Source organism: Pezoporus occidentalis, unplaced genomic scaffold, assembly GCF_034315485.1.
Source record: "Pezoporus occidentalis ecotype Australia unplaced genomic scaffold, CSIRO_AGI_Poc_V1 ctg119, whole genome shotgun sequence".
In the NCBI taxonomy this organism is placed as follows: Eukaryota; Metazoa; Chordata; class Aves; order Psittaciformes; family Psittacidae; genus Pezoporus; species Pezoporus occidentalis.
In genome coordinates this window covers 1653353-1678219 of record NW_026912983.1, presented here as the reverse complement: position 1 = coordinate 1678219, position 24867 = coordinate 1653353, and the positions used below count along the sequence as shown (strand labels likewise).

Below are 24867 nucleotides of genomic sequence, written 5' to 3'. Positions count from 1 at the left end.
TGCCTATAAACAAGGCATGGAGTAGGGCCAAGCTTGTACTGGATTAAAATATGCAGCTGAGGACGGGAAGACTTTGGCATCTCTTAAACTGGTGCCCATGTACACTGTAGTGTTGTGTCACCTGAGTGTCCCGTTACCCAGGCCCATCTGAGCAGACTCCCTATTCTGAAATCCTGTCATGTGCACCATTATTTTGTTAGCAACACGTTCCTGCTCTGACAAGGGAAGAAACTACTTCCAGCAGCATACTGTTTGCATTAACAGTGATTGCAGATCAGTTGGTTAGAGGGAAAGAGCATTGCCCAGCTCTCCTCACTCCCCCATGAAGACACTGGAGCCACTCTGTACCTCCTCCCACTCCCTGCCTTCCCTCAGAGCTTCCATACTATGGTTCCATCCAAGAGCCTGCAGCATTCCTAATCCATCCCCTCCATCTCTGTCTGCCTCTCCCTGTCACTGACTGAGGCCTCATGTGCTGAGCACAAGCCTGGTTTTTAGTGATTGCTGTTCCCAGAACTCAGCAGGCTGAAGGGGGTGGGAGATAAACATCAGAGTTCAACCTCCAGACAAACACAGCAGAGCTCACACAATAAATACATCCGCCCCCAAATGCAAATACATCAGGAGAGATTCCTTCCCTGGGGCTCAGAGCAGGCTCAGGCAGGAGAGCAGCATAATGAGGTGAGTGTAGTCACAGGGACCTCCCCAGCTCCTCTGGCCACTTGGCTTTGTGCAGGCCTTGGAAGGCATGAGTGTGATTCTCCTCTTGTTTAGCAGCTCCTACAGTATCACTTCACTGATGCCTCCTGATTTCTTCTCTTATTAAATGAGAAGGGTGTTGAACATGAAGATTTTGGTTAGCACCAAGATACCTGATTGGTACTGAGACTGGCAGCTTGGATGTGTGGCTTTTGGTGTATGGTGTGAGTTGGTGCTCACTCTTTCTCTATTCATCTCTGTTCCTTTGACACAGGTTGGTTGTCTTGCTAGCTGTGCTTTACAGTGGAGTAAGCAGCAGCATTGTGCTGCAGAAGATGTATGGGAGGATCACATCCCCCAACTTCCCAAATGTCTACCCAAATCACAAGGAGAGAATCTGGAATATTACTGTTCCCAAGGGATATTCTGTCCGTGTTTACTTCACCCATTTCAACCTGGAGCTGTCCTACCTGTGTGAATACGATTATGTGAAGGTACGCGTAGGGCAGGGTGATGTGTAGCAAGCTAAGTTGTTAAAAACTGTATATGTGATTCGGGACACATGCAGGACCAACATAATTGATGTAGGCTCTTGATTCTAGACAGCTAGTAAAGTTTAGGCTCAGCTGATGTATAAATGATGTGTTTATTGAGGCCCATGGGACTAGGAAGTAGAACTGGTTGTCATGTTGAAATGTCTGAAACTTGAGTAGTTTGTGCTCAGAGAATTCTGATGTTCTCCTCTCGTGAAGCAAAAGACTTGAAATCTTGCCCAAAACAACATTTGAGCTTCATTTTGCTGAAGTTACAGTGTGTGTTTTAAATTAACAAGTAGTGCTTTACACAGAGGATAATGGGAGACTGTAAAAGTGGAAGCGATAGTCTAAACAAGATACTGTCAGCTTGTCTAAACGCGCACTTGCCACACTTGCTGTGGTGTGTTTGCTAGCTAATGTGAGAAACAACCTCAGGAAAAGAAGCAAAGATACTTCCTTTGGGAAGTGGTGGAGTGATCAGTGGTGTCCCTGAAAGGTTTGTACTCCGTATGCTGGCATGTGCTCTAGTCCAGGCAGCCCTGGTGCTGATTTAAGGCCATGCTACCTCTCTCCTTCTTCTGGTATTTGCATGGGCATGATAACATGTTGCAGAGGGAGCTGTTGCACAGGAGTATGCAAAACCAGGATCTGATTGTCCCTCAGAGTGCCAAATTAACACCAGGGTTATAAACAAAGCATGGTACTGATAGCCCAGGCTGCAGAACAGCTTTATGTGGGCCTCTGAAGGGGAAAAGGGAGACAAAATTATGGGCTTAAATCCTAGGGGAAATCTTCTCTTAACTGTCCCTGGATCTGGACCCACTTCTAGAAGCACCTTTAGAGAGCATCCAAGCCTCCTTGCTCACACCATTAAACACATGCTTTCCAAGCCATGGCAGCAAGTTAGGAAGAGCAAAGCTCTGTGCTCATCTGGTAGATTTGTCTACCCATTTTGCAGCTGAGCTCTGGTGGGAGGACCTTGGCCACACTGTGTGGAAAGGATAGCACAGACACTGAGGAGGCTCCGGGCAACAAGACCTACAACTCCATTGACAACAACCTCATGGTAGTGTTTCGGTCTGATTACTCCAATGAGAAACCATTCACAGGCTTTGAGGCCTTTTATGCTGCTGAAGGTAAGAGACAAGCCCCTAATGCAGGTGCAAGAGATGGGTATGGTGGGGTTAGTGATTCCCTGGGCTCTCACAGAATGTGGCTGCTGGTGTGAGGTGGGACAAGGCAGCAGATGCAAAAGGGCACAGCAACCAAAGGCAAAGAAGCCAACCTCACAGAACAGTGGCTCAGAGCAAGACGCAGTGTGGTTGAAAGGTGCTGTTTGCCTAATTCTGTGCTTCACCCATTAGATATTGATGAGTGCCAAAGAGTGTCTGATGGTGAGCCCCTCTGCAATCATCACTGTCACAACTACGTGGGGGGCTACTATTGCAGCTGTCGGATTGGGTACACACTGCATGAGAACAAGAGGACGTGCACAGGTGAGCTCTTGCTAGATCAAGAGGTGCTTCCCTACCTACAACGTCCACTTTCATCCAGTCCTGGCTCAGACCCACTGATGCATCGAGATGAAAGCTGTGGGGTTTTGTTGTTGTTTTTGGTATTCCATATGCACCTGGTGCAGGGGGTTAGTCAGGGCTGTGAGCAGAGGCCCTGGTTTGCAGAGTGGCTGTGAGCTAATTGCTGCTGTTAGGGGCAGCAGTAATGTGTTGCCTGGCAGTTGGTTTTGGTTGCTTCATAGGCAGCATCCACCTGTGTTCAGCTTTGGACAGATTAAATGCAGAAGCAAGAAACTTGTCCTACGCTTCCCACCACTTCCAGTCTCTATGGCTGCCAGTGCAGCCAGCTTTGCAAAACTGAGTCTATCTTGCTCCCTGAGTACTGAGATACTGAGTATTCTGGACCTGGGTTAGTGGATGTGTTGGAAAAACTAACAATCAAGTTGTGAAGTCTAATGGAGAAGTAGTTTGCTCATTGTCCCTAGAAGGACACAGGCCAAGAAGCAGCACAGTCCACAAATCACTGACACCAGTAATCCACCCAGTAAATGGGAGGCAAGGCCAGGCACAGATCTCATGTTCGGAAGGGTACACAGCGTGCAGTTTGCCTGGCTGACTGCTGCCTGGCTCTGCTGCTCAGGCCACAGGCAGGGAAAGCACATGTGTGGTCAGGCACTGAAGTGATGCCTGGAGCAATGCAGTGATCAGCACTTCAGCATTCACTTTGCTGTGAAATGGGGCCTACACGTGGTGTCAGATTCATCCTTTGTGAGTGTGGCTTTGCCCACCTTGAGCTGAATCCTGGCTGGAAAGAACCAGCACACATACTGGTCACTAAATATTGGCATAGATGGGAAGATACTTTCTTTGAGCTCCCCAGTGCTGAAATCCAGAATTAGATCTAATTTCCAGTGCTTAAGGCTGTCTGGGCATTTACCTTCCCAACTGTTACACCCTTGTTTCAGACACGGTTGCCTGGGTCTGATTCAAGATTCAGACTCCTCATATCTCCAGTGTATTGGAACAGACCTATTCATTCAACCTCCCCTTCCTAAAATGGTAGCTTTTAGCAGAAGTGTATGGATTTACTTCCGCTGTAAAGCGTGTGCCCGGTCTTAATGTGAAGGTGCAAAACGAAGAGCTGTGAACTAGCAGGCTGGAGCTTTGTGTTGCCCATTCATGTGTGCACACTTAGGCACCATCCTTGCACGCTAGCAGAGGGAGCTTAGCAGCAGTATCCTGATGGGTGGAGATGTACACACTGGGAATTACTGTGGGGCAGCTGATGTGTCAGAACCTGTTCGCATTGCAGAGGTCTTTAGGTACAAGCCACTGAGCTGGGCTGCAAAGCAAAGGTCTCTGTGGATCGCTTTCATGAGGGCAAAAGCTGCCCCTTTGATTGCTGGGCTCCTGTCTGAGCAGGCTGATATTGACAGGCTCTTTCTTTCTCCTTTATTTTCCAGCATGAGATAATTAAAGCTTCTCCTCGCTTAGGCAGAGATGGAGACAGATGTGCTGGGAAGAGCTGGTTTACCCTCCCTCCTGACCTGCCTGTTGCAGTCTGCCCAAGGGCTGCAGGCTTCTCATGCTCGGTGACTTGTATATCTTGGTTCCTTGCCTTTCAGACCTGCCTCCTGCAGACAATAAAGAGGCTGTTCCTTGTTGAAAGCTGATGGCAGCCTCTGGGACATTCATTTTCTCGCATTTCCCATGTGTCACTAGGGGAAAAACAAAGGTAGATGAGGTAGAAACTGATAAGAGAGGAGCCATTGTGAAAGTCTCTGGAGCATCACAGCTACAAAACTCTTGGATTTCTTGTCCAGCTCTTGTTGCTTGACCTTCCATAGTTTTTAAACTGTAACAAGACCAGGACTGCGCACGTGTTCCTTTTAGATTTGCTGTTGTGTGCGCCCAGACTTGGAAATTGAAACTATTTCTATTCAGAGCCCATTCATTCTCTGGAGAGGTTTGAATTTGAGGTTTGTTTTGATCCAAATATTATGACTTTGGCTGTATCTCCTATTGGGAACCTGAAATGTGTTCTGGTGAGCAAAGCCTTGGACTTCCAGGCATTTGGTAAAGTAATATGAATGTCACCAGAGCTTAGGTGTCTTGCCTTCGTTCAAGGCAGCAGCGCCCACCACACAATAGGTGCAACACAAAGTATGTTCTTCAGCACACTTGCTTGTGGCATTTATATGTCTCAGTCCTTCACAGTGCCTCTCACTGCACCACGTTAATACCCATTTGGTGTCCTTTTAGACTGTACTCGTTTTGGACAGAGACTGTCTTCTTAAACATGCTTGAGTAATGCTGTGCTCTGTATCTGTCAGTGATTAAAGCTCCCCAGCTCCATGGAGGAAACAAGAGGTGAACATGGCAGAGCTGAGCAACTGTAGGTGAACTGCTGAAGATAAACCAGTGCTTTGTTTAAAAAGCTTCAGGGATGAAGGTGCCTCAACCCAGCAGCATTTCCTCACTTCTGCAGTTTAGCAGGTGTTGCTTTGAGTGAGAATTTATGAGGCTCAGTTTCTCCAACCCCATCTCCTCTTTAGTCCTAAAAATGCTAGGAGCCCTTTTCCAGGGGAACATGGAAGGGGATGGAGATGGAGTCTTTTAGATGAGACACTTGACACATTGCAGGTCACTGCATTTGCAGACTTACCTTGAGCAAGTCACTTGATACCTGCTTTGAACACACATTAGCAGCATGAAAGGTAACATCACTGCCTTGGCTTACTGGGAAGGTGCTTAGTGAGGGTTGTAGAGAACTGGTCTGTGGTAGCATGCCATGTAGGCAGTTACCAGGGCTTACTTGTGCTGGTTTTAATCTTGTTCAGGAGCTTCTTCATGGTCACAGTGAATTGTGATCAAAGCAGCTTGAAATCTTGTCATGGCTGGGTGGTACAATTTATGACCCACCTTGCACTGGAGACCTGAGCCACTGGCAATGGACTTGCGGGGTTGGAGGGGGTCATTTTTCAGAGTTCAAGCCTCTGGCAAACAGCTCACTGAGATTTTAATGAAAATATGACCTGAGCATAACTGAGCACTCTCTGGGCAGCTCTAAAGCTTGGACTGAGCAGTCAAGGGACAGCGTTTCTGCTGGCAGGTGTTAAAACCCCATTTGATCCTTTTTGTGCTGGCTGGTTTACGACTTTCTTACTTGCAGGTTTATAGGAAAAAATACTGCCCTGACAAAGGGGACTCCCAGTGGCCACATCCAGGTTATTGGGAGAAAAGTAAGATCCAGTCGAAGCTTTTCATCCTGATGCTGGAAATTCCCTGGGACTAGCAGAGTGTCTTCTGTCGGGTCACTCAGTTTTGGCTACTCGTGTGAGCACAAGTCAGGAGAGTTTATTGGGGATGACTCACAGCTTTCAAACTGCGTTATGAAAATCTCACCTCAAAATTAGGAATGAGCATGTAATGAGGAACTGTTGGGCTCTGTCTCCTTTAGTCCTTCAAAACAATGTGAAGGGCAGTTTTCTGAATGAGAGGGGGTGGTAATGGGGCACTGTTCGTATTTGAATAGCAGCCTATGGGGATGCCAGCTCTGTGCAGTTCTGGAATGTGCATTGTTAGAATGGATCTGGGCTAAAGATCTCTCAAGTCCGATCTCCTGTCTTTGATGCTGGCCAGCATCTTATGCTTCAGTGGATGATACAGTTCAGTAAGTGATTTTAAAAGTGTAGCCACACAGCAGCATAGTCCTGTGCAATAGCAGCTCTGCTGTCTGTGTGCTGCTTAGCTTAAGCTGGATTTATGGCACTAGGGTATAAAAGTTTGCCTTAAATTCTGTGTGATAGCACATTGCACAGATCAGTTACGTGCTATTTCCTAATCCTGGTTTTGTATCCGATTTGTGAGTTTCAGCCTTTAATTTCATCTTGTGTCCCTTTGCCCTTTTGTTACTACAGAAGGCAAACAGCCTTCAGAAACCACAGTAACTGGTTATGTGCAGTGTTCTTCTGTCTCTGCATGCATATATATGTGTGTGTGTGCATGTATGTGTGTGTTAGCACACAGAGGTCTTTTCTCCACTATTTCTCTCACGTTTTTATGCTGAGATTTAGTCTAAAACCAGTCCTTTAGACATACTTTAAGGAAGAAATATCATCAGAGTAAATAGAAGCCAAGGTGTCACTGCCTTCTAACTATGAGGTTCTTGTAAGAGAGAATTTAACCTCTCTGAGTGTTCCTTCTCTCCCATGCCCAGGAAAAAATGGTTTTGTGGGTAGTGGGAGAGGATTCTGATGCAGAACTAGCAGAAGATGTGAAATTCTGACTTCCTAATGATTTCAGCAGGGAGTTAGGGGTGTAAAGATAGTACTCATTATATCGTGGGCTGTATGCTTAGGGTAAGGCTTCCCACTGAGCCTTTTTTTCACACCCAAGGATTTCACGGTTGCTTTCCTATCTCTTCCTATAATTGCCTCCAGACTGCTCCTGTAGGGGCTGTGGAGCTGGGACAGATATTAGCAGCATGAGGAAATTTCAGCTTTTAAGTGAGGGAGCTGGTTTGCACTTCCATGGCACTGCTAAAGCTGCATGTCTTTATGGGTTTGGGGTGTTCCTTAGCGGATGGACGGAAGCATTGTAGTGGGACCTTAGCCTGGGGAGAGGCAGTGAGGTCTGTGTCACTGGGAGGAATTAAATCAGCACCTGCAGCAGCTCAGGAGAGTGTGCTGGAAAATACGCTTCCTTCTTAATACAGCCATCAAATGCTGCTGTAGTTTGAGGCACAATCAGTGGAATTACAGAAACGTGCATGTAGCTGCGGGGAATGAGGTAATAACAGTTATGGAAAGAATCCACTTGCTGATAATGCTCTACAAGTGTAGCATGGAAGGAGATTTACTTCCCATTGTAGCTCAGCTGATTTCTGCTGGTGCAGAGCGATGCTGTTAGGGTTGTCAGAGGCAGCCAGAAGCTCCAGGTGAATTAGTCAAACTTCTTTGGACCAAGAGACGCATTTCAAACAGGGTTTAAAAATGAGGAGAGGCTGGGTTTTAACAGCATAGGCATTTCTAGGTGTTTTTAGTAACACTTTTACCCTGTGTGTTTGTCAGCTGTGTGTAAAAGCCTCAGAGAATGCATTCCGAGTGGAACACACGGAAGTGCTCAGTCACTGTGGTGATGGGTGGGTTTGTGTCAGTAAGGGCAGCTGCTTTCTGGGAAGATGGACAGAAAGATTGCTCTGAAATTACAGCGTGTGCTAAAAGAAACCTTTGGTCTCACAGCATCACTGTTGTGTTGTGGTACTGGTGTTGTGCTAAGAGCCACGAAAACCCGAAACACAAAGATTATCCTTTCACCCCTTCCTCCCCATCCTGCTTTCCTTTCCAAGTACATGCTTGTATCCAAATGCTTCCTGTAGCAGGAAGCAGGGCTGTTGCATAGGTATAGGGTAGAAGCAAGTTTCATTCTCTGGAGTAAAAGTCTTGGCTAATGAAATCCATGGTCAGTTTAGGGACAGTAGTGTGAATGTCTCATTCACAGCTTGGTTCCTTCCCACTGAAATGGCAACCTGAGACAGTATGGTCTGGTTTAGGTGATAATCTATAATTAATGACTGGATAATGGCATTTTTGTTTGTAATGGTGCGTTTGAGGCTACAATTCAACGTCAAACAATTTCCCTCTTACAATTAATTCAGTGTTAGAGAGGTACAAAACTACAAGGGTGTTATCAGCCAGTGCAGCATTCCTCATCAGTTAAAGGATTGCTCCTACAGCTTTTGCAGCACATCATAAAGCCTTTGTTCCCAGCTGATCAAAGCACCACTTCACAGTGATCAGATGCTGTCAACAAGCAGAGATCCTCGGGGCACTTGTGGCTGTTCCTTCTTGCTTCTCTTCAGCAGGGAGCATTTGTGGCTCCAATTGTGTCGGCAAGAGGCACAGCTGGTTTTGCTCAGAAAATACAATTACAGTCTAAATGTCTGGCAACAAAGGCATTAAAAAGAAAGAGCTGCATTCAGAGGCTCCTGGACTTGAGGAGCTGATAGCTGTCCCACCACTCTGCACTCTGATACAGCAGACAGGCTGCAAATGGAACACCTCGGAGCGTTCCTGATGAGCTTCCAGCTATCGCGCTTCTTTCTGACCTCCAGCCCTGGGGCTGTGCTAAGTGGTGCCTCCCCAGTGCCCTCTGCACCACTCCTGAGGCAGGAGTGCTGGATAACGCTGCTGCTCCTACCACCACAGAGGGAGACACGGAGAGGGCAGTTTTCTCAACAGTAACAAATGTGCCCTGGTGAAATGTGTAAGAGGAGCTTCATTCCATAGGTAGGTAGATACATAGCTCTGTAAAGCTTCTTGAAAGGGTAGACTAGTGTAGAAAAAGACCCACTACCTTTACTCAGTGCAGTGGAGCCGAGTTCATTGTTCTGATCACCATTTTCTGTTGCTTTGGGTTTTTTCCCCTCCCAGCCCACTGCCAGAGTCAGGTTTTTACTGAAAGAATTGGAAAATCACCAGCCCCAGCTATCCAACACCTTATGCCCGCTCAGCTCCTGCAGCTACAGTGTCCAGGTGGAAGGTGGCTTCCTGATCACACTGGGATTCATGGAGACAGTATCACAGTATCACAGTATGCTGGAGATTGGAAGGGACCTCAAAAGATCATCTAGTCCAATCCCCCTGCCAGAGCAGGAACACCTAGATAACGTTACACAGGAATGTGTCCAGGCGGGCTTTGAATGTCTCCAGGGAAGGAGACTCCACAACCTCCCTGGGCAGCCTGTTCCAGTGTTCCGTCACCCTCACTGAGAAGAAGTTCCTTCTCAAGTTTAAGTGGAACCTCTTGTGTTCCAGTTTGCACCCATTACCCCTTGTCCTATCATTGTTTGCCACTGAGTAGAGCCTGGCTCCATCCTCCTGACACTCCCCCTTTATATATTTATAGACACTTATAAGGTCACCCCTCAGTCTCCTCTTCTCTAAACTATAAAGACCCAGCTCCCTCAGTCTTTCCTCATAAGGGAGATGCTCCACTCCCTTAATCATCTTAGTTGCCCTGCGCTGCACTCTCTCCAGCAGCTCCCTGTCCTTCTTGAACTGAGGGGCCCAGAACTGGACACAATATTCCAGATGGGGTCTCACCAGGGCAGAGTAGAGGGGAAGGAGGACCTCTCTCGACCTACTAACCACCGCCCTTCTAATACATCCCAGGATGCCATTGGCCTTCTTAGCCACAAGAGCACAGTGTTGGCTCATGGTCATCCTGTCGTCCACTAGGACCCCCAGGTCCCTCTCCCCTACACTGCTCTCTAGCAGGTCGTTCCCCAACCTATACTGGAACCTGGGGTTGTTCCTGCCCAGATGCAGGACTCTACACTTTCCCTTGTTATATTTCATCCCGTTATTCCCTGCCCAACTCTCCAGCCTGTCCAGGTCTCGCTGGATGGCAGCACAGCCTTCTGGCGTGTCAGCCACTCCTCCCAGCTTAGTGTCATCAGCAAACTTGCTGATAGTACACTCAATTCCCTCATCTAAATCATTGATGAATATATTAAATAATACCGGTCCCAGTACTGACCCTTGAGGCACTCCACTAGTTACAGGCCTCCAACTAGACTCAGCCCCATAGACTACAACTCTCTGGCTTCTCTCCTTCAGCCAGTTCGCAGTCCACCTCACTACCTGGTCATCCAGTCCACACTTCCTCAATTTAGCCGTGAGGATGCTGTGGGAGACTGTGTCAAAGGCTTTGCTGAAGTCAAGGTAGACCACATCCACCGCTCTGCCATCATCCATCCACCGTGTTATTTCCTCATAAAAGGCTAAGAGATTGGTCAAACATGATTTCCCCCTGGTGAAGCCATGTTGACTGCCCCTCATAACCCTCTTATCCTTGACATGCTTTAAGATGGCACCAAGGACAAGGTGTTCCATCACTTTCCCAGGGATGGAGGTGAGGCTGACCGGTCTATAGTTACCCGGGTCCTCCTTCTTGCCCTTTTTGAAGACCGGAGTGACATTTGCCTTCCTCCAGTCCTCAGGCACCTCTCCCGTTTCCCAGGACTTGGTAAAGATGATGGCGAGTGGTCTAGCAATGACTTCCGCCAGTTCCCTCAGCACCCGCGGGTGCATCCCATCTGGACCCATGGATTTATGGACGTCCAGATTGCTCAACTGATCTCTAACCCATTCCTCATCGACTAAGGCAAGTCGCTCGGTCGACCTGACTTCATCTAAGGTCTCAGGGGTATAGGGCTCTTCAGGACTGCCTGCAGCAGAGTAGACAGAGACAAAGAAGGCATTCAGTAACTCTGCCATCTCTGCATCTTCTGTCACCAGGGCACCCATCCCGTTCATCAGTGGGCCTACATTGCCTCTGGTGTTAGTTTTGTCTGCCATGTACTTGAAAAAGCTCTTTTTGCTGTCCTTGACCCTTCTTGCCAGGTTTAATTCTAAGGAAGCCTTAGTCCTCCTAGCTGCCTTCCTACATCCCCTAGCAGCAGCCTTATATTCCTCCCAAGTGGCCAGCCCCTCCTTCCATGACCTGTAAACTCTCCTCTTCCACTTGAGCATACCCAGCAATTCCCTATTTAGCCACACAGGTCTCTTGGCCCTCTTCCTTGACTTCCTACGTGTCGGGATGCTCCTATCTTGAGCACGGAAAAAGCAGTCCTTGAATGTCAACCAACTATCTTGGGCCCCTTTTCCTTCAAGCAGCCTTGCCCATGGGATTTCCCCTAGCAATTGCTTGAAAAGGCCAAAGTTTGCCCTGCTAAAGTCCAGGGTTGCAATTCTACTTGGTATTCTACTAGTCCTACCACACAGGATCCTGAACTTCACCATCTCGTGGTCGCTGCAACCAAGGCAGCCCTCAACCCTTACTGCTTCAACCAGACCCTCCTTGTTAGTGAGGATGAGATCCAGCAGTGCTCCTCTCCTGGTCGGCTCATCCACCATTTGCAGGAGGAAGTTATCATCCACACACTGGAGGAACCTCCTGGACCGCGGCTGGGTTGCCGAGTGGTCCTTCCAGCAAACATCAGGGAAGTTAAAATCCCCCATGACGACCACGGCCTGTGACTGTGAGGCCTCTCTCAGCTGCCTGTAGAAGGCCTCGTCAACTTCCTCACCCTGATCTGGTGGTCTGTAACAGACACCTACAACAGTATCCCCCCTGCCAGCCTGCCCCTTAATTCTCACCCACAGACTCTCAACTCGCTCATCATCTGTCCCCAGACAGAACTCGGTGCATTGTAGTTCCTCCCGTACATAAAGAGCAACCCCACCACCCCGCCTGGCTGGCCTGTCTTTCCTGAAAAGGACATAGCCCTCCATGACTATATTCCAGTCATGTGAGCTGTCCCACCACGTCTCTGTAATTGCCACCAGATCATAGTCTCCTGACTTAACACAGGTTTCCAACTCCTCCTGCTTATTTCCCATGCTGCGCGCATTGGTGTACAGACATTCCAGGGAGCGAGCTGAGCACACCGATTTCACCCTAGGATTATAGGAGGCCTCCCAGTCTTCATTAATTCTGGAGCGCTGCCCCACTGGGGCAAGCCCAGCAACAACCCCATCCCCCTTCGAATCTAGTTTAAAGCTCTCCAAATGAGCCCTGCTAATTCATGCCCCAGTATCCTTTTGCCTCTGTGAGACAAACCTTTCTCACTTGACATTGTCCAGACTGGTGCCCTATAAAACCAGCCATTATCAAAGAATCCAAAGCCCTGCCTGTAGCACCAGTCTTGTAGCCAATCGTTCATGAACTGAATCTTCCCATTCCTTCCCACATCATCAGTGGAAGATGGAAGGAGTGCGGAGAAGATCACTTGAGCCCCAGACTCTTTCACCACCCTCCCCAAGGCCCTGTAGTCTTTCTTCATCCCCCTCAGACTGCGGGAAGCAGCTTCCTCCCCACCTGTCTGGAAGACCAGCAGCGGGTAGTAGTCTGTCGAGTGCACCAGGCTGGGGAGCGCCCTGGTGATATCCCTGATCCGGGCTCCAGGCAGACTACACACTTCCCTATGATGAGGGTCAACTCTGCGTATCGGGCCCTCTGTTCCTCTCAGAAGGGAATCGCCTACTACAATGACCCTTCTTTCTTTCTTAACAGAGGCAGTCCTGAGGTGCAAAGTCGACCCCCTTTTCCTATGTGGCCTTGTGGGCTGGCCTTACCCCACATTCTCACTTACCTCTCCTTCAAGATCCAGGGCCTCGAACCTATTACGGACGGACACCTGGGGAAGCAGGGCAGGAAGGGGGGAGGGTTTCCCCCGACGTCGAACCGGAACTCGCTTCCAACCCTCGTCGTCTTTTTGGTCCCCTACCTCTGCGCTACAGCTACAGGGCAGGGGCTGTCTCGGGCCATCCCCCTCTGACTGAGAAGGCAGGGGGTCCTTCCCCTTTTGGGGGGTATCTCCCTGGAACCGTTCCGACCGGCACGCTAGGGAGTTACTCCACCAGTCGATCTCCCTTTCACACTCCCTGATGGTCCTCAGCGTCTCAACCTCCTCCTTAAGTCTTGCCACCAGGCTAAGCAGATCTTCTACCTGCTCACACCTCACCTTTAATGTGGAGGCACACCCAGGAGTGTCGTGCTCCTGTGATGTCCTTAAGGTAAGGTGAGGTTTATTGCATTGCAGCACAGCTTCTGTGAGACAGGCCCAGTTCTTTCACTGCATCTTCTTCAGCCTGGGTTTCACCACGTTAATTTACAGCCTCATCTCCCTCTATCTCTCCTCATTCATTATTTCTCCTCCTCCCTTCAGTTTTGTTGGGTTTTTTCCATTTCTTTCAACACTTTCCACTTCTGGGAAATTCACCACAACCAAACCCAGGCACACATGGGTGTGTGATGACTTGATAATTTCATCACAACTTGTGCCTGTAGCGCCCATCAGTGATGCCAGGGGAGTCATTTTGCATTCAGTTTCCTTGTCTGTAACATGGACCCAGTGGCTGCTTCCCAGGAATTCCATAGCAGTTAGGATGCTTGGAGAAAAGCCCTGCTGTGAGTGACCATAGTGAGGAGCTCTAACAACCTGCCTGGGCTTTTAAACAGTGCAAGGACCTTTCTAACTGGTAATCTCAGGAGCACACGCTGGATGGAGACTGAAGTACAGGCGACAGGTGGGAAGGAGACCTATGCTTAGTTCTGAAGTCCAGACTATTCCCAGAACTTCATTCTGGAAAGGCCTGAATAGCCACCAAATAGTGGTGCTTGGAAAAGGTGGTTTCCTACTTCGTTTTCAGGATTGTTCCTATTAAACAATGTAGCTACTGGGTAGCTCACTTCTGAAGGGAAGTTTTAAGGGAATCCGGAATTCCAGCTGACCCTGCAGTTGAGCTCAGGTACAGACATATGATTTTACTTTAAGGAACAGTTTTCCCAGTGTGTCGGGAGTGACAAGGTATGTGTTGTGGCACCAGAGAGAGAGCCTGGCCCCATGCAGGTCACTGCTCACCTTCAGTGCGAGAGCATCCCAGTCAGGCAGTCACAGTTCTTCCTTTCACCCTCGGTAAATGTAGATCTGTGTCCATGCAAGTGAGGTGGTGTAGAGAAAGCACAAGGAAAGGGTGGGTTCTGCCTCAGGAGCCTGTAGCAGTAAGGCACAAATTAGCTCCTAAGGGGAATAATAGTGTTTTCTGATCCTTGCAGGTTTGCCGTGTCCCAGTCCTGAAGCACCACCCCATGGTCACACCGCACCAGTGCAGTGCGGTACCTTCTGGGCGACAGCTCCGCTCTCTCCTGTGGCAGCGGATATGTGCTGCTTGAAGTAGGCGACCCATGGAGCTGCCAGCCCCATGGAACCGAATTCCTCAGGGATTAACCACGTAGGTACCTTTTCTCATTAGCAGTTTGTGTTGTTCACGTACTGTAATTATGAGGTGTGTTCAGAACACTGCATTTGCTCAGAGTCATCCTTCCTTTGAAGAATCCCGTTCCTGTGTGTGCCCGTGTGTGTGTCTGCCCCTACTGATGCTCTTTGAGCACTGCTGCTTAGAGATTTGCTTGTAATTATCTCGGAAGAAAGGAATGATTTTACAAAAGATTTCACAGGATCAGTGTAGTGAGAAATTTTAATGTTCTTTCATTTGTTACTGCATCTCTCCGGGGAAGTTAAAACTGGAATACTCGGTCGCTCCGACTGAATGCCGCAGTTTAGGCTTATTTCTTAGCAATATCCTGCTTCCCAGCAGGCAGTTTTGGAAGATATTCCAGTCCATGTATGCTTATGGCATAATTTGAGGATCACAGTTAGGTGACTGTATTTTAAGAAGGCACAGGCTTATCTCAGGGGTTATTTTGTACCCAGTCTGATTTGGTAGTTGCACACATTCACTGTGACACACACACACCCACCCGGCTGCCCTGTGCCCAGCTCTGGGGAAACAACACAAGAGGGACTTGGAGCTGTTGGAGCAAGTCCAGAGGAGGCTCCAAGGGCTGGAGCAGCTCTGCTCTGGAGCCAGGCTGAGAGAGGTGGGCTGGGGCAGCCTGGAGAAGAGAAGGCTCCTGAAGGGGAGACCTGAGAGCAGCTCCAGTGCCTGAAAGGGCTGCAGGAAAGCTGGAGAGGGGCTTGGGACAAGGGATGTAGGGACAGGCCAAGGGGAATGGCTTTAACCTGCCAGAGGGGAGACTGAGATGAGCTCTTAGGCAGCAGCTCTTCCCTGTGAGGGTGCTGAGGCGCTGGCCCAGGGTGCCCAGAGAAGCTGTGGCTGCCCCATCCCTGGCAGTGTTCAAGGCCAGGTTGGACCCAGGGGCTTGGAGCAAGCTGCTCCAGTGGAAGGTGTCCCTGCCCGTGGCAGGGGTTGGAGCTGGATGAGCTTTAAGGTCCCTTCCAACCCAAACCAGGTTGTGATTCTATGGTATGTATAAACCCACGAGGACTGACGTGAAGGTTCGTGTTCAACACAAGCAGCAGGGAAGCTGGGTGCACATGGAAAGGCTGTATTCCCTGCTGTCCTTGGAACACACTGACCAGCACTGGATGCTGTCTTTGCTGGTGACAAGGCAGGTGTAAGTGGTAGAACTGGTGCCCACAACTGCAACTTTAGCCTCCATGTTCCGGAGAGGGTCACTGTCCCTCGTGTTCTCAGCCAGCAACATTCAGATCCATGTGATGATGGTATTGGAATGATTTACCTTTTCCCATCCTGAAAGCAGTGCAGCACAGCAATGCATTTAAAGATGTTTTAAGTCAACAAAACCCTAGTTTTTGTTTTCCCTTTATGAATGAGCAAATCAATGTGTAACTGATGGTGGTTTTCTGTGGTTAATTAATTCCATTTAATGTGGAATTAATTTGATCTTTTGTTCCTAGTTGTGCTTCATGGAGAATTAAAATGTCGTGAAGTCTTCGGTAACAGAATGTCAAAGGAAGCCTGCTGGGACAACAGTAAGTTGCAGTAACAACAGTACAACAGTAAGCAGCAGTAAGTCAGTGCTATCTGTGAATTTTAAATGATAGGTGTGAGGATTTATATTGAAAACATACAAGTTATGGTATGAGAAACATTTTCTTCTTGCTTTGTGACTATTCCAGTTCTTGTCTAAGTGCTTTTTAGGTGGAGGATGTTGCAGTTTCTGCCATTCTAAAAGCACTGATGGTTATTAACAAATCTTAAAGAGAGGAGGAAGTGTAGTAGTGTCCTTGGAAATAGTGTTTGATCCCTCAACAGCTTTATGGAACTAGCAAAAGCAGCAGCATCACAGGAGAAAAACAGTTCCTGTACTCTGAGAGCACTGGCACACCTGATCTTGTATTCGGTGTATGTGCTGGTTTCCTGTGTACACGCTCACTGGCAACAGATTCTCAGAACTAATGCTGTGAAACCCTGTTGTGACTATGCCATCTATCCCCTTCCCATGCGCATAAACTTTCTCTTGCCTGCATCTCACATTTCACTAGTATTTCAGTTCCTAAAATAATATAGCTGAAGATGAAATAACTTTAAACACCAAACAAGACTCCAAACACTTTGTTACATTTTCAACAGCAGTTTATTTACTCACTTACAAACAAGTAGCAAACATGACTAAAACTTGAAAATGATTCCAAAATTGTCAGGGATTTCGGCTGAGGGTGAAGAGTGCTAAAATTATCACCAAAGACTACTCAGTGCTGCCCAGCAGCCTGACAAAACCTACCCCTGGACAATGGAAACAAAATGAAAGCCATGCTACTTACAACTTACCATGAGGTTCCTTGCAGGGGGTCACACTTAGGCTTTGGAGGTCCAAGAATACCATTTTTAAGTGTTACTCAGCAGAAGTAGCTGGTTAATAGTGCAAGTGCTAAAATGCAAAATTCACAGATGGGACAGAGTTTGCAGATTATTCTGGCTTAGGTGCAGGAAAAAAAATAACTTAAGACACTTTTTGCAGTGGGATCTGAACAACAGAAGTGTGGGATTAACTCTTCAGCCTGAGTGTTCAGAACCCCTCTTTAACCCCCGAGATGGCCACAGAGACCCAAGCTGATTGTTCAGTACTGCAAGTAGGAAACTACCACTAGCGCAGGTTGTCCACTATTTAGATGTTCTTCCATTCACACGCAGTAATGAAGGTAAACTTGAGAAGTTCTAGTTTACAGCTGTGTATATCCATATTCAGAATATTTACAGCTACAGCATAGTAGTTTGATGTATAAACACTATGGATTGAGCTCCCACGGGTTTCAAGCACAAGTAGATTAAACAATTCCTAAAGCTCTTAGGGCCAGTGGAAATCATCTTCCACCAGTTACTGTTCAAACATCCTCCTCTTTGTTAAGAAGCTGCCTCTTGATGCTTCTATGCCTGCAATAAACTTAGTTTTTCAGAGTAAGACTTTTGTAAAAGTCTGTGCACATTTACTAATGCATTCTCTGGCTGGAAAGGCTTTCCTGACTAGAGATGAATTTACAGCTGTCCTCTGGGCTGGAAGTGTTGCAGGACCCCTGAGCAGACAACTGGTCTGAGAACAAGTTCAGTTAAAAACGTGCATCCCCCAAGGAGATGCTGTGGCCAGAAAAACAGTTTCACAGTGTTTGTTCCTGCAACCCGCTGCTGCTGAGGAACTCGACTCCTAAAGAACAAGTAACGTCCCTTGGTACAGATGCAATGTGGAGGGAACTGCTTACCAGTCTACGTGCGGGCACCCAAACGTGGGGGAACTGGATTTTAGATCTATAGGTATCACTGACCAGTGCAAAAATGCAGTGGATTAAAGGTGGGTGTCGGGTACCGATAGGTGATGAGCGGTGGCTCCGTTTGCCTTGGCAGCTTTTAGAGCATGCTTATCTGAAACAAACTGCATAACTGCACCAAAGCTTTACAGCACTTCATCGCAAAAGGGTAAAATTAATTAACTGCTATGAATTCTTTGCATTCAGGGCTGCAAAACAAAGACACATATTACTTAAACCAGTTTTATTTAAGAATTTCCTACAGTGACAAATCTTATAAAAAGCATCCAAACACAAAACTGCAGCAAACGGCATTCTTATGGGTATCTTACAGACAGTGGGACTACCACCCTGCAGAGGCACACCAGTGACCTCTGCTCCAAGAGCTACTGCAAAAGCACACCACAAGCTCAATGTTCTCAGCACAAACCCCATCGTCTTCAAGTCACGTTACCACACTTACAGATCATTAACAGAAAAAAAACCACACACCATACAGCATTCACAGCAGTTGACATAAGGGAAAAAAAATACAGATATTCATTTCACAGAACACATTCAACTAGTTGATTAACTAGGTATAGAACCCACTTAAGAGTCTTCCACATGTGGATGTCCTTTGAATGCAAGAAACACTCGTACTTTATTTGCTATCATTGCTCTCCGCACACTCTCTCACCAAAGCCACAGGATGGAGAGACATCTCGCAAGGAAAATAAAACCCCCCAATGCACCACCAGGTCTCTGCATGCGCTCTCTCCTGTACCTCGCACATACCAGCCCTCTCATGCCTCGGCACCATCACCAATCCCACACAAGGTTTCAAAAGTTCAGACAGCCTTCTGGTTCCATCTCACAGCCTTGCGTTCACAGCGTTGATACGACTCCATGAAATAAAGAGTAGCGGATAAAAATGGAACACCCACCGTCTAAGACGCAGCATGTGCGGTGTGATGAAGTATTCTTGGATGAGAAAGCATGTAGACAGAAGTATTCCTAAGGCAGAATATTTACAGCACTGCTTTCAATGAAGTGCTTCTTCCATACACATTTGAAATGAGATGAACTGCGGAGATTAAATGAAGCCTTCATATCGTACTTTAGTATGGAGGGGAGACAGTGTTAAAAAGAAACACAACACAAAAACGACACTGTGTTCTCCAGCTGGGGCACCTGGAGAGTCTTATGGTGGGATCAAATTAAAAACAAGAGGGGGAGAGGATGCTGTTTCTGACCAATGGTTTCCATTTTGGACATGCAAAGAATTCAGCTAGCCAGGAAACAAGGGATAATAAAGTATTACAGGAGAAACCTGTCCTATCGGTTGTAGTGTTAGTTCACCTAGCGGGCAAACAGCCGTCCACTTCCAAACATTCAGTATCCCAACAAGATAGGTAACAAAACTTATAAAATTCCTTTTACCTTTCTTTTTTTTTTTTTTTCCTTTAATTCTTTTTTTTTTAAAAAAGAAAAATGTCAAAAATACTGCTGCATATCCTGCACACTGAGCAACCGGAGCTGGAAAACTCTGTATATAGGTAATTTACAGTATACTTACCAGGAGTTAGAAAAATTTGATTTCCCACCATAGAGTCAGTCTCAGAGCCCACTGCATCTACATCCCCCAGCCTGACGACTTGGAATCCATGGTTGAACCGAAGCCTCCGCTGAACCCACTGCTGGAGCCCGTGTTGGAGGCTGACCCCCAACCTATGGCTGCCGAGTTGGAGCCCCCATACGAGTTGTTTCCTGAACTAAAGCCCTGGTTCTGCTCCCGCTGCATGTTGCCCTGAGGCTGGTTGTTCCCCGAGGGCCCTGACTGGTTCTGCTGACTAGCCAGCATGCCCATCATGCCCCAGCTGCTCTGCAGGGCTGCCTGCGCTGCTGCCATCATGGCAGGGTTGATGCTAAAGGCTCCAAAGTTCATGCCCCCACCCATGTTACTGCCCTGGTTGTTACCCAGCCCTCCCCCACCTCCTCTGTTGTTCCCAAACCCCCCTTGATTCCCAAAGCCCCCCGGATTACCACCAAATCTTCCACCTCTCTCTAACTGTCTATTGCTATTGTGCTTAGGTTCAGCATTGGATATATGTACGCTGATTCCTTTAATGATCAAGTCCTCTCCACAAAGAGATTGGGCAACCTATAAGAAATAAGGGATTGATTAAATGTATGTTAAGACTTCTCTTTTTTAAATGTCAGTAGTACAAGACACAAAAAGCCCATATGCTCTGAGCAGGTTTTTAACCTGCAAAGGAAGCATATGCATATACTTAATCCAGCTTGAAGCGCTTTATCTTCACATTCACTGCTACGCTAACTTGCAGTGTAAAACCCCATCTGTACAACAGCATCTGAAGAGTGTAACCTCAGACAATTCAATAAATCAAACCGAGCTAATACCACTGGAATTCTCAAGACAGTGGACAAGTAAACGTTCCATGTGTAATTCCAGAACTAACTCTTTATCAAGCTACTGACACGTAGGCTATCTATGAAGTTAAACTATTTTAAGCCATACCTGATCATCTGCAAATGTAACAAAAGCAAAAGCTCGGAAGGGTTTAGGAATGAAGACATCTACCACTTCTCCATACTGGGCAAAGAACTGGCGGAGTTCATCTGCTGTCATGTCCTCAGTGCAGCGCCCAACAAACACTTTCCTGCTGCGCAAAGGTTCGTCAGGACTTTGCTGGAGAGAAGTGAAGAAGGGGGGAAAGATCACAACTGCCCTTGAGAAGGGAGTGACGCTCAGATGAAGGCCCCTCCTTATCTAGCCTGCTCTGAGGACTGCAGATCAAGAAAGGCTGGGACTGAAGAAACAGTTCTGTTCAGAGTACACCTGCACCGTGGCACAAGTGAAAAGTGACACGAGAATGAAAATGGGAGCAATCCACCAGGACAGTGATGAGGCCACTGGCAGAAGGATGCTTTTTTGGGTAATAACTGCACGTATTCACACAGGAAATAAACAGAAGCTTCAGGTTCAGTTCTGAATTCAGAGACTTGTTCTGCTCTTCCCTAGGTTAGTTATTCCATCTGCTTTACTCTCCCTTTACTCACGCAGCAACATGTTAAGCAGGTACTGCTGGACACTGAACCACATTATTTTCAAGATTTCCATCTGTACTCAATTCCCCCACCTAACTACTACCTCTTTTCACTTCCTACTCCTCCATCCCTCCCCATTTTCCCCTCCTTGCTCCCTACTGTCCGGTCCATTCACAGACTGAAAAGCCACGTCCATTGATCTGTTCACCTGCTCACCCAGCACAGCTGCCAGAGAAGTGCCCTTCAAGTGCTTGGTGAAAATACATCCAACAATAGAAGCCAAGGTACCTTGGAATTGGGAAGTTTACAGTCACACCATCTCCCGTCTATCATGTGCCGCTGAGACATGACTTTCACCTGGGTTTCATAATCCGTGAAGCGAACAAACCCAAACCCTTTAGAGTGGCCAGTTTTAATGTCCTTCTTAACCTAAGGGAAAAAGGCAGACTTTTAGTTGCTCTCACTGTATATGCCTACCTTTTCTTATGAAAGTTACTGTAATGTTACACAGTCAAAGCAGGGGCCTGAGACACCTAGGAATTAGTTATGAGCTTGCCTTGAGCCCAAGCACAACTGAAAATGGGATGGAAGTAATCTGTACTCTTGTGATGGCACAGCCAGACCAGCTGTATGAGCAGAGCAACCCCAAAGGGGCAAATGCATGTAGTGGGCAACTACAGGTACAGTGTGCAAGTAATGAGAGATAAAGAACAAGGCAAGTGTATCAGGTAGGTGAGAACTCCATCACGCAGGTTTGTCTTCCAACTCCTGCTGTCAAAGAGCCCTCAGGCCTCAGCAGCTGCGGCCATCAAGGTCCTGGGCAGCACCAGGCCTGTGGTACCACACATACAGAGCTGCCATGGGCCATGTGTGCTGCAGGTTAACAGCTGGCTGGCAGGCAGCGACGAGCCAGGAGAACCACTGGTATGAAGCGTGCTGTTACCGAATGGATTTAATAACGTTAAGTGAGAGTTTATCAGGCTTGTGAACACTCCCATCAGAGCAACTCCAATTCCTCAGCACGCACATAAACACACATGTATAAACACACACGTATTCAGCTACAACAGTTAGTAACAGTAATATACATTAAAAAGCTCTTCAAACACTGTACCCATTGAGCTGATCTGTGTCAATTACCGCTCCCAGATATTCCCGGCCATCTGCACCTACACAAGCCTGCAGCTGGAAAGCTCATGGAACAAAACGCAACCTCGGAAGACACTCAGCTTCAGGTCTTCTCCAAGTTTACACGGCTCTGTCTCTTTCTACTGGCTTTGTCAGAGGAGTGATTTCTACCAACGTCCCTCCTTACGCGAGCTGCAAAGGGGTATTACCTGCACCATCAGCACTTCTCCAAATGTACTGAAATATTCCTTTAGGTCTTGCTCAGTGGTTTTCCAGGGAAGCCCCAAGACTATTAAATCCGAAGTCTTCTGCACCGCTCGTTTCACTTTCACGGCTGACGATGCATCTGTTTCATCCATTTTTCTTTTATTATCTGAACATAGAGAAGTACATCAGACATCACCCTCAGCTCCGGAAACGGCTTCTGATTATCAACCACACGGCATAAAATCAGAGACTAGAAAGCCACGTGCCAGCCTCTTTTCCTGAGCATTTTAAAGCGGTACCTCTAACTATACCACGGCTCGAGAATCACCTGCTAAGTACACAGAGATCCTATCACTCCACAGTCTCTGAAGGTCTGTATTAGGCTGTGAAGCTCCCAAGGATAACACAAGGCTGTCATTAAAGTGCTTGCATGGGGAGAGACCTAAAACTCTTACTGAAAGCTCAGTGGGGGCAAATCTCCTTTGCCAGACAAACACATGAATAAAATGGCTAACTTCCCTAAACCAGCGCGCTCAGCAGCAACCCCGCTGTCCCGTCCTGCTGGCAGCAACTCACACGGGCCTCTGGGCTTTCAAAGAGCACAAAAAGGCCGAAGGGACCAGGACAAACCTTTGGGGTAATTCACAACATAGACCAGGTTCCCCCAGCCGGCCTCGGGCGCGTGCAGGATGCCCTCCACCAGCCGGACCCCCCTCATGCACTGCGACACCGGGTTCCTGTAGCGCAGCCCGCAGGCCCCGGGGAACTGGGCGGTCACTGTGGACAGCAGCACGGTGCCGTCATCCTCCGAGGGGATCTCGATGGGCTCATCGTTCTCGTCCTCCGTCACCCGGATATACTCCGACATCGTGGCTGGACGTTACTGAAGTACAGGAGAGGGGGGAAAAGCGGCGTAAGCGATCACCCCGTGCCCCTTCACTGGGGTTTCATTGTAGCCTGAAGGCACAGCCTGATCTGTATTTATTACACGACGGGGCGCACCGAAACGCGCTGTTCATTGACGTTACAGCCTCAGGCCCTGCCGGACCGACACGCACACGGACCAGCACCCCGGCCGGTCCCGGAGCCTGCGGACGGACCGACAGCAACAGCTCCGCGGGGCACAGAGGAACATCCCAGCGGGGCCGCGACCGGTGACGGGCTGAGGAGAACAGCGACCCTCGGCCTGGCAGGGCCCGCCCAAGCCTGCGACCGCCGGGAGCGGCCTGGCCGCCCGCACCCAGCACCGCCGCTGCCCCGGCCCGAGAGCCCCAGGCGCGCCCGCCGCGCCCCGCTCACCGGCCAGGGAAGGTAGCGGCGTGTCCGGCAGACCCTCGCCACCTCCGCCGCGCTCCACCCGCTGCCCTCCGCTGCCGCCGCACAAAATGGCCGCCGCCACCCCCCTCAGAGGCCGGGCTGGGCCGCGGGGCGAACCACTGCGAGTGGCGGGGAGGGGCTGCAGCGGGGCGCACCCGGCCGCGGGGAGCGCCGCGGGACCGGGACCCGGCCCCGGTCCGGAGACAGCTCGGCCGCTGCCGGCCCGAGCCGCGGGCTGTATCCCCGGGGCGGGGGGGAGCGGCAGCTGGAGAAGGGACCGCTCACTGCCTTCCCCCCCAGCGGTGGGACTCATGGTGCGGCCCTGCCCGCGCCTGCGCGGGGGCTGCCGGGAAGAGAAGGGGCGGTAGCGGCGGCTCCGGTGCTGCGGTGGGGCGGAGCGGAGCGGGGTTCCCGGCACAAACGTGGGGATGGGGATGCGGGGGTTAAGAGCCCCCCCCAGCAGCGCCCCGCAGGCTGCTCCCGGTCAGTGGCAGCGGGAACGGCAGAGCCCGGGCCCGCGGGCGCTGTAAGGACCCGCGTTCTCGGTAGCGGCCGTCGCTCAGCTCATAGGGGGAGCCCGGGGCCGTACCGGCGGCCCCCGGCCCGTCCAGGGCGCGCTGTAACGGGGACCTGCGGGGAGTTGCCTTGGCAGAGGGCGTCCCTCTTGCGCCTTCCCGGAGCAAGGTAAGGGTAGGGCTGCAGGTAACGGCAGCGGCGGTGTCTGAGCGCCGGCCTGGAAGTGCCCACGTTCAGGGTTATCTGTGCCAGCCTCTTGCCCACATGAACGAGCCGAGGCACGTCACCACTTGACTTGCATCCTTGTGTGCCTGGTAGGAAGGGTTCATCCCACACGCCTCCGTCTGCAGGTCTCCTGCAGGCATTCCCTGGGGCTCTTGGGAAGAGCTAGATTAACCAGCCTGACTGACGCCGGCGGCCTCATGGCAGCTCAGCTCTCTGTATCGTATTTAGGGTCCTAATCTTGACACACTACCCCCTTCCTCAACAGCTGGTTCACTCAACTGATAGCTTCATTCATTCATTCCCCCGGATGTTTGAGGGCTGTTGCGTCCCCCCATTCACTGCCCTGCTATGAGACAACTTTGTAGGCTTGTTGGAAGTTAAAGCTAGCCTTGCCCTTTAATACCAAGTGTTTGCTATAACATGGCTTAATCCTTTCTAGACCCAATATCCCCTCCCTAAGGAAAGACTTGATGCTTATGTCTCATACAGTATTAGAGACTTTTGAACTCCAAAGCCATTATGGCTGAGGGACACTCAT

The 24867-nt window shown here is 49.0% G+C and overlaps 2 protein-coding genes across 4 annotated transcripts; one reads left to right on the top strand and one right to left on the bottom strand.

Annotated features, from left to right (window-relative positions):
- The first annotated feature begins 588 nt into the window (after nucleotides 1-588).
- Nucleotides 589-9326, top strand: MASP2 (MBL associated serine protease 2). Of its 2 annotated transcripts, none has more exons than XM_062604712.1 (5): nucleotides 589-681; nucleotides 974-1193; nucleotides 2194-2371; nucleotides 2600-2731; nucleotides 9264-9326. In XM_062604712.1, exons 1-5 carry the CDS (start codon nucleotides 677-679, stop codon nucleotides 9302-9304), a joined length of 576 nt encoding a protein of 191 aa, XP_062460696.1. In that variant the 5' UTR covers nucleotides 589-676; the 3' UTR covers nucleotides 9305-9326. The 2 variants fall into 2 exon arrangements, with proteins under 2 accessions (XP_062460696.1, XP_062460706.1); XM_062604722.1 differs by lacking the exon at nucleotides 9264-9326 and adding an exon at nucleotides 4213-4422.
- An 8788-nt stretch (nucleotides 9327-18114) lies between these two features.
- On the bottom strand, nucleotides 18115-23726 carry TARDBP (TAR DNA binding protein). 2 transcript variants are annotated; one of them, XM_062604677.1, is made up of 6 exons: nucleotides 23571-23726; nucleotides 22902-23154; nucleotides 22274-22437; nucleotides 21225-21365; nucleotides 20407-20577; nucleotides 18115-20028 (listed from the first exon to the last, which is right to left on the bottom strand). In XM_062604677.1, exons 2-6 carry the CDS (start codon nucleotides 23137-23139, stop codon nucleotides 19501-19503), a joined length of 1242 nt encoding a protein of 413 aa, XP_062460661.1. In that variant the 5' UTR covers nucleotides 23140-23154; nucleotides 23571-23726; the 3' UTR covers nucleotides 18115-19500. The 2 variants fall into 2 exon arrangements, with proteins under 2 accessions (XP_062460661.1, XP_062460669.1); XM_062604685.1 differs by lacking the exon at nucleotides 23571-23726 and adding an exon at nucleotides 23274-23535.
- Nucleotides 23727-24867: the final 1141 nt, after the last annotated feature.

Excerpts from the sequence above, each read along its gene's own strand:
- MASP2 (XM_062604712.1), top strand. Across the intron at positions 1,194-2,193 it reads GTGAATACGATTATGTGAAG|CTGAGCTCTGGTGGGAGGAC; the intron begins GTACGCGTAGGG and ends CCCATTTTGCAG. Across the intron at positions 2,372-2,599 it reads GGCCTTTTATGCTGCTGAAG|ATATTGATGAGTGCCAAAGA; the intron begins GTAAGAGACAAG and ends TTCACCCATTAG.
- TARDBP (XM_062604677.1), bottom strand. The coding sequence starts at position 23,139 with ATGTCGGAGTATATCCGGGTGACGGAGGACGAGAACGATGAGCCCATC. Across the intron at positions 21,366-22,273 it reads GAGAAGTGCTGATGGTGCAG|GTTAAGAAGGACATTAAAAC; the intron begins GTAATACCCCTT and ends TTTTTCCCTTAG. Across the intron at positions 20,029-20,406 it reads TTACATTTGCAGATGATCAG|GTTGCCCAATCTCTTTGTGG; the intron begins GTATGGCTTAAA and ends TATTTCTTATAG.